The 8,686-nt window shown below is 42.7% G+C and overlaps 1 protein-coding gene across 1 annotated transcript in view; it reads right to left on the reverse strand.

Annotated features, from left to right (window-relative positions):
- Window positions 1-1,400: 1,400 nt before the first annotated feature.
- Window positions 1,401-8,686, reverse strand: part of mmaa (metabolism of cobalamin associated A) — a 10,083-nt gene continuing 2,797 nt past the window's right edge. The window contains exons 3-6 of the mRNA XM_037690557.1: window positions 7,100-7,270; window positions 6,420-6,505; window positions 3,541-3,684; window positions 1,401-1,691 (exon numbers count right to left, since the gene is read on the reverse strand). Coding sequence (XP_037546485.1) covers window positions 1,401-1,691; window positions 3,541-3,684; window positions 6,420-6,505; window positions 7,100-7,270 — 692 coding nt within the window. The remainder of the gene's footprint in view (window positions 1,692-3,540; window positions 3,685-6,419; window positions 6,506-7,099; window positions 7,271-8,686) is intronic.

Below are 8,686 nucleotides of genomic sequence, written 5' to 3' on the forward strand. Positions count from 1 at the left end.
AATAAATAAGCCTGAAAGAAATATGTTGCGAGTGGGAAACATGGTTTGTTAAAAAAAAAAAAGTTTAATGTACTTCTCAATCCAGTTCATGGAGTGATTTTTGTAGAACGGCTTGGATGAAGAAGTAAAAATATTGCACGGTTCAAGGGAAAATATAAATATAAAAATAATATGTATAAAAACTAATGAGACAAGCTGATGTTAATCCCACTGTTAATTCATTAATCTGTGTGTAGGTGTATGTAGCTATGCATGTCTACATGTATGTATGAGTATTTATGTATTTATTGACTCACTGGAGAAGCTTTTGCTTCTTCCTGCTCCCCTTTCCAACATTTTTGTTTTATTTACAGAACATTTTGCTGGAAATATTTAAATTTGTTTTTGTTTCGATAAAATTTTAACTGTTCGAAATGAAATAAAGAAAAAGAGTTTGGTTTCACTGAACTATAGTGATCAATGCTGCATATTTAAAAATAAATAAATAAATAAAAGATATCCAGCAGCTCCAGTGGAACTGCTGTACAACCTTCATTATGAGTGAGAAGTCTCTGTCTTTAGATTAATAACAAAGACTGCAGAGAAATATGAAGTTAATTGTAAAATATTAAAAGTACCTGGATTACGCAGCGACTCATTTGAGAACCCAACAGACATTTCTGGCTCTGGTGAAAATAAAAATCATTTCCTCTTTGACAAACAATAACTGTAGAGGAAACATTAACCACCTGCACTTTTAATATGAGCAAAATCAAGAGAGAAACGCTGCAGACATCACTGACAGGACTGTTGTTTAAATTGATTTTATATTCAAATAACTTTTTAATGTGGAGCTTTACAAGATTTGTTGCTTTCCGAGATAGAAATGTGTTCATGGCAGTTCAAAAATACCAGAGGAAGCTTTTAATTCTCATTGTTCAGGCTTCAAGTACTTCTATTAATGTTTATATTTGAGCCAATAAGAGTAACACTGGAAAGACTTCTTGTTAAAACAACTCATCACAGCTATTTATTTATGTAGTGATAATGTACACATTGGATCCACAAGCTTCACTAAATAATGACCCTGTTTGTAAAAATGAAGAATGATGTCAATGATTAAAGATCAATAAACTCCTAATTTGATTATTTAACCAAAACAGTTCATCAGAGTCTGTAGTGAAGTAGAAAGTGTTTGCTTTAAACCTCCTGCTGCTCCTGGGTCGATGCCTTTTTATCTGAGAACCCTCCTCTTCATGTGATTTTAAAAACTTCAGGGAAAAACTAAAGTTTTTCCATCCAGCCTAGTTTTTAATTATAAAAATCGAGCCAGATGTTTGCTCTGCCTCGCTGTCCTTGCCTCAGACTTGCACTGATCAGCCATGAAGGATGAATCCTCCTCAAAAAGTGAACTTAGTTCACTAAGAAGATGATTTAGAGAAAGCTTTGACCAGCAGGTCAGCTGCCAGTCCTGGAGAGAGGTCTCCTCTGGTGACCTGCTCCTCAAGGTGGGGCAGAGCTCCCTTGACTCTCGGGTGATTATGGAAATGACTGAGAACATTCTCCTGGATCAAACTCCACATCCAAACTTTCTGCTGGTCCCTCCGACGGCTCTGCAGCTCCCCGCTGGCCAACGCAGCATCTCTGAATGATTGCATCCTGGCCCAGACCTCTGGGATCCCCTCTGACGTGTGTGAGGATGCTCGCATCACCTGAGGAGGAGGTTTGGATGTGTGAAATAAAAACTTTACTTCTCCAGCAGTCAGTGGATGTACACATACAACTGGACGACAGCTAACAGACCTTAGCAAACACACACACGGACAGTCATCCTCAACAGCAGTGTTTCCCCTACCATTATACAAGCGGGGTGCCCCACCCCGTCAACAGAACTGAGCACCCCGCCTACCAAACCGAACTTGCACCCCCCATTCCCCCACCCGGCATTGACATAGCACTAAGCTAGCGGTGTGAAAAACGGTCTCTCTAGCTAAAACGCTAAAGGCAGCACTCACATTGCCTCTTCCCTCATGATGAACGCCACCCGCCCCCGCTCAAAATTTTTGAGTACAAGCTGCGCTCAGACATGTCTCCGTCCCCCCGTCAACAAAAATCTTGGTTGAGCACCCCGCTATGGCAAGTTAACTAGGGGAAACACCGTCAACAGACTGAATGGTTAAGTGAAATCTTTATTTAAAATGTTGCATGCAAGACAGCATCTCATTTGTATGATGAAAACATGTGAACACAGTAAATAAATTCTTCAACCTAGGTTTTATATTTTTGCCCATTTCAACTGCAATCAGGGGGTTTTAAAATAGTTTTTTTTGTCCAGGTTACTGTAACCTTGTCTCTATTTGTTCCATCAGTTAAGGGCCTCCCCACCCCACTCAGCTCAGTTTATGGGACCATCTTGTTTGAGATTCAAGGCGGGCGCGCTGAAGGCTCGATTCTGACATAAGAAGACAGCAGCTGTTGATGGGCCCGCGGAAGTACCGGATTTTTTGCTGTATAAGTTGCAGCTTTTGCATAAATTAGAATGCCCTGAAGAAACGCAACGCAGCGCACGCAACGCACGCAACGCAGCGCACGCAACGCAGCGCACGCAACGCAGCGCACGCAACGCAGCGCACGCAACGCAGCGCACGCAACGCAGCGCACGCAACGCAGAGCACGCAACGCAGCGCACGTAACATATTTGTTTTTTCCCCATATTTATAATCCAGTTTTTGTCTGAGATCTGACAATTTCATTCATTCTGACATGGAAAATATTGAACACTACCATTTTCAGCCACGAGAGGGCCCTCAACTGATATGGCAAGTCAAGTATCTCATTAATAGGTAAAAGTGGCTGTTAATGAGACACTTGGCTTGCCATACCAAGCCACCTTCATCTCGTTCCAGAACTCCTGGAGCAAACATCAAATCAGCTTCATTTCACCGCACCACCCAGGTGAAATGCAGCTGATTTGACCATCAAAGTAAATTTATTAAGGAAAAGTTCAACTGAGACATACCTTTGATATATTTTTGAGCAAACAAATAATTGTTTTTAAGTGTTAATCTTGTTAAATTATTGTTAAAGTCCTCCCGTGCACACTCGCGGCTGCCATTTAGCAGCCAATCAATTTTTGGCACAACACCGGCCCACATTTCCAGGTGGTCAGCGGTGACGTGTAATACATGTGACTTATACAGCAAAGCAACATATTTATGTTTTTTCCACTTTATTAGACATTTTTGGACTGATGCGACTTATACGGCGGTGCGATGTGTACGGTGGCAAGTACGGTAAGTCACTGGATGACCTGCAAACTACACCTGAACCTCCACTTCCTCATTGTGTTGATGGACAGCGCCACAAGAAATGGGCACATGTAACAAAATTCAAGCCCAATTATCTCTGCTTAAAGATTACTGTCTTTACTGACCAGTACTCTACTCTGTATTTGTAAATATTTCTATCTTATGTTTTTTTTTTTGTCTTTCCTCCTATAGAAAGTACACGTGGACCTGCCATTCTATGTTTGTTTCTACTTCCTGTTCCTCTCAAACTTACCAGTGGCAAAGCAGAGCTCCTCCTGAGCAGCTTGAGTGCACTGGTGTATTCAGCTTGGATCCTCCTGGCTGGAACCACCAAATCACCATCCGACTTCGTCACCACCACCAAGTCGGCTCGCTCAATGATGCCTCTCTTGATACCCTGAGGAGATAGTTTGCATTAGAGAACTTTAAACAGAATTCATGTCTACACGCATAATCACCTGAGGCTCTGTGCACAGGGTGATGGAGAGATCCAAGTGTGGGTTTCACTTTACTTGTACGACACAATCATTTTAGCATTTATTACTGACAACTGCTTTGGTGAGATTTAAAGAGAAACATTTTGTAGTTGTATTTTCAAGAGACACAAGTCCACGAGTGAGGGAAGATGGAGCGTGAGATTGACAGATGGATTGGTGCAGCGTCTGCAGTATTGTGGACTCTGTGCCGGTCCATTGTGGTAAAGAGAGAGCTGAGCTGTAAGGCAAAGCTCTCTGTTTACCGGTCGGTCTATGTTCCTACCCTCACCTGTGGCCACGAGCTCTGGGTAGTGACTGAAAGAATGAGATCACAGATGCAGTCGGTTGAAATGAGTTTCCTCCACAGGGTAACTGGACTCTCCCTTAGAGACAGGGTGAGAAGTTCAGTTATCAGGAGAGACTCAGAGTAGAACCGCTGCTCCTCCACGTCAAGAGAAGCCAGTTGAGGTGGTTCGAGCATCTGGTAAGGATGTTCCCAGGGCTGGGTGCCTCCCTAAGGAGGTGCTTCAGGCATGTCTGACTGGGAGGAGACCTCAGGAAAGACCCAGGACACACTGGAGAGGCTTTGTCTCTCAGTTGGCCTGGGTACGCCTTGGGAGTCCTCCCAGAAGAGCTGGAAGAGGTGGCTGTGGAAAGAGATGACGACATCGGAACAAGCGGAAGATGATGGATGGATGGATGGATGACAGTCAACTCCCCATCAACACTGAATATTATTGGATTTTATATCTGGATAATTGAGCATGAACTTTGGTGTAACCTGATCAACTGTCTCAAGATGAAAACTAAACTTAAAGTCTGTGAACGTTTTGTTTAATAAAAGTCTGGTTGAGGATGTGCAACCAATCTTAACGAAGGTTTAAACATTTTATTGTTCTCGGGCTCCTGTAGTTTAATAAAAGTCATATCGCCTTAAAAAGACATTCTCTAAAACGTAGAGGAAATTAAAGTGGTATGAAATGATGCAATGTACAGGTCCTTCTCAAAAAATTAGCATATTGTGATAAAGGTCATTATTTTCCATAATGTAATGATAAAAATGAAACTTTCATATATTTCAGATTCATTGCACACCAACTGAAATATTTCAGGTCTTTAATTGTTTTAATACTGATGATTATGGCATACAGCTCATGAAAACCCAAAATGCCTGTCCCAAAAAATTAGCATATCATGAAAAGGTTCTCTAAACAAGTTATTAACCTAACCATCTGAATCAACGACGTAACTCTAAACACCTGCAAAAGATTCCTGAGGCTTTTAAAAACTCCCAGCCTTGTTCATTACTCAAAACCACAATCATGGGTAAGACTGCCGACCTGACTGCTGTCCAGAAGGCCATCATTGACACCCTCAAGCAAGAGGGTAAGACACAGAAAGAAATTGCTGAACGAATAGGCTGTTCCCAGAGTGCTGTATCAAGGCACCTCAGTGGGAAGTCTGTGGGAAGGGAAAAGTGTGGCAGAAAACGCTGCACAACAAGAAGAGGTGACCGGACCCTGAGCAGGATTGTGGAGAAGGGCCGATTCCAGACCTTGTGGGACCTGCGGAAGCAGTGGACTGAGTCTGGAGTAGAAACATCCAGAGCCACCGTGCACAGGCGTGTGCAGGAAATGGGCTACAGGTGCCACATTCCCCAGGTCAAGCCACTTTTGAACAAGAGACTGCGTCAGAAGCATCTCGCCTGGGACTGCTGCTGAGTTGTTCAAAGTTATGTTCTCTGATTACAGTAAATTTTGCATTTCCTTTGGAAATCAAGGTCCCAGAGTCTGGAGGAAGAGAGGAGACACAGAATTCACGTTGCTTGAGGTCCAGTGTCAAGTTTCCACAGTCACTGGGGTGTCATGTCATCTGCTGGTGTTGGTCCACTGTGTTTTATCAAGGACAGGGTCAATGCAGCTAGCTATCAGGAGATTTTGGAGCACTTCATGCTTCCATCTGCTGAAAAGCTTTATGGAGATGAAGATTTCATTTTTCAGCACGACCTGTCACCTGCTCACAGTGCCAAAACCACTGGTAAATGGTTTACTGACCATGGTATTACTGTGCTCAATTGGCCTGCCAACTCTCCTGACCTGAACCCCATAGAGAACCTGTGGGATATTGTGAAGAGAAAGTTGAGAGACGCAAGACCCAACACTCTGGATGAGCTTAAGGCCGCTATCGAAGCATCCTGGGCCTCCATAACACCTCAGCAGTGCCACAGGCTGATTGCCTCCGTGCCACGCCGCACTGAAGCAGTCATTCATGCAAAAGGATTCCCGACCAAGTATTGAGTGCATAACTGAACATGATTATTTGAAGGTTGGCGTTTTTTTTATTAAAAACACTTGTCTTTCACTGGTGGGATGAAATATGATATATTTTTGGGACAGATATTTTGGGTTTTCATGAGCTGTATGCCATAATCATCAGTATTAAAACAATTAAAGACCTGAAATATTTCAGTTGGTGTGCAATGAATCTGAAATATATGAAAGTTTAATTTTTATCATTACATTATGGAAAATAATGACCTTTATCACAATATGCTAATTTTTTTAGAAGGACCTGTAACTGAACTGAGTGTTAACTTGACACAAACAAAAACACTTAGTTCTAAGTTTTAATAATAATTTAAAAACTCTTCACTGACCTGGAGTTCGTCGCCACCTGCTGGTGGGATCAGAAGCACGAACATGTCCACCATGTCCGCCACAGCAAACTCCGACTGACCAACACCTGAAACCCACAACAACAGCTTTTTATTCTCACCAGCAAAACTGAAGTGAATAAACATGAATATAAACCTCCATCAGCAGATAAATCCACAATACAAGGCCACGCACTGTTTAAAGTTCATCTGTTACTTTAAATATTCAATTTGTGTACTTCTACAGTGAAGAAGCTAACAAGAAGAGAGAACTTTAGTGTTTTTACACTTGTTCAGTAAGTCAAGGCCTTTGAATAATCATGAGCTTGAACAGACCCGAGACTCGTCACAGTGAATAATTCTATCCTTCAAATGCACACTGACCACACTCAGTGTGTTAGTGGAAAAGTGTGAGCAACAAAGACTTAGTGCGACTGTCACACTGTTTTTTCATGGTGCCACAAAATGGGCAAACTTCAATCAATCCAAGATTGGAGTGGCACTGGAAGCGTGACCATTTTATCTGTACGAAGCAGCTAAAATACAGAATATAAAGAAAATATTCAACCGCACCAAGTTTTAGTTGTTTGTTTTGAACTCAAATGTTTGACCGGTTTAACTTTATGAAAAAAAATCCCAAAGTAAAAGACAAAAACCTGCAGCTGAGGATCAGTAAGTCTCACCAACGGTTTCTATCAGGACGATGTCATATCCTGCCCCCTCGCACAGCACGACGGCCTCGTTGGTTGTTCGAGTGACCCCGCCGAGAGTCCCTGAAGTCGGTGACGGCCTGATGAAAGCGTTCATGTCTCTTGAAAGCTCCGTCATACGAGTTTTATCACCCAGCAGAGACCCTGCAACAAGAAGCCGCTGTCAGAGTGTTTGAATACAGTGCTTCCCTGTCAAATTCAAAATCTTACTTCTAACCTACAAAGCTCTCAACAACCTAGCTCCATCATATATTACAGATCTTATTGTTCCATATTTTCCTAACAGAGAACTTTGCTCTCAGACTGCAGGTTTACTTGTGATTTCTAGAGTTTCCAAAAGCAGAATGGGAGGCAGATCTTCCAGTTATCAGGCTCCTCTGTTGTGGAACCAACTTCCAGTTTCTGTCCGTGAGGCTGACACATTGTCCAGTTTTAAGTCTTTCCTTTTTAATAAATCCTACAGGGTTGGCTTGGGTTTCCTGAGCTATTCCTTAGATAAGCTTCTATAGGCTTAGACTGCTGGAGGACAAAGTGTTCAAGTTCAAGAGCCTTTATTATCCAAGAGGGGCAATTAGTTTCACAGTCAGAAGATATAAAACATCCATACTACACAAGACAGTGAAACATTAAAATAACAGAAATCATCAGTGCTCGTTGAGAAGTCTGATCACTACAGGGATGAATGAGTTTTTCAGTCTGTTCGTTCTACATCAGGACAACAGATACCTGCGTCCAGATGGAAGCAACCAGAACTCACCATGGAGTGGTGATCAGGATCTGCCAGAATCAGCCTGGCCTTGTTCACCGACCTCGTCTTGTGTAGGTCAGTGAGGTTCTGTAGGTCAGTGAGGTTCTGTAGGTCAATGAGGTTCTGTAGGTCAGTGAGGTTCTGTAGGTCAATGAGTTTCTGTAGGTCAGTGAGTTTCTGTAGGTCAGTTAAGTTCTGTAGGTCAGTGAGGTTCTGTAGGTCAGTGAGTTTCTGTAGGTCAGTTAAGTTCTGTAGGTCAGTGAGGTTCTGTTGGTCAGTGAAGTTCTGTTGGTCAGTGAGGTTCTGTAGGTCAGTGAGGTTCTGTAGGTCAGTGAGGTTCTGTAGGTCAGTGAGGTTCTGTTGGTCAGTGAGGTTCTGTAGGTCAGTGAACTTCTGTAGGTCAGTGAGGTTCTGTTGGTCAGTGAAGTTCTGTTGGTCAGTGAGGTTCTGTAGGTCAGTGAGGTTCTGTAAGTCAGTGAGGTTCTGTTGGTCAGTGAGGTTCTGTAGGTCAGTGAAGTTCTGCAGGTCAGTGAAGTTCTGTAGGTCAGTGAGGTTCTGTTGGTCAGTGAGGTTCTGTTGGTCAGTGAGGTTCTGTAGGTCAGTGAAGTTCTGTTGGTCAGTGAGGTTCTGTTGGTCAGTGAAGTTCTGTTGGTCAGTGAGGTTCTGTAGGTCAGTGAAGTTCTGTAGGTCAGTGAAGTTCTGTAGGTCAGTGAGGTTCTGTTGGTCAGTGAAGTTCTGTTGGTCAGTGAGGTTCTGTAGGTCAGTGAAGTTCTGTTGGTCAGTGAAGTTCTGTAGGTCAGTGAGGTTCTGTA

Source organism: Nematolebias whitei, chromosome 16, assembly GCF_014905685.2.
Source record: "Nematolebias whitei isolate Nwh7 chromosome 16, NemWhi1, whole genome shotgun sequence".
In the NCBI taxonomy this organism is placed as follows: Eukaryota; Metazoa; Chordata; class Actinopteri; order Cyprinodontiformes; family Rivulidae; genus Nematolebias; species Nematolebias whitei.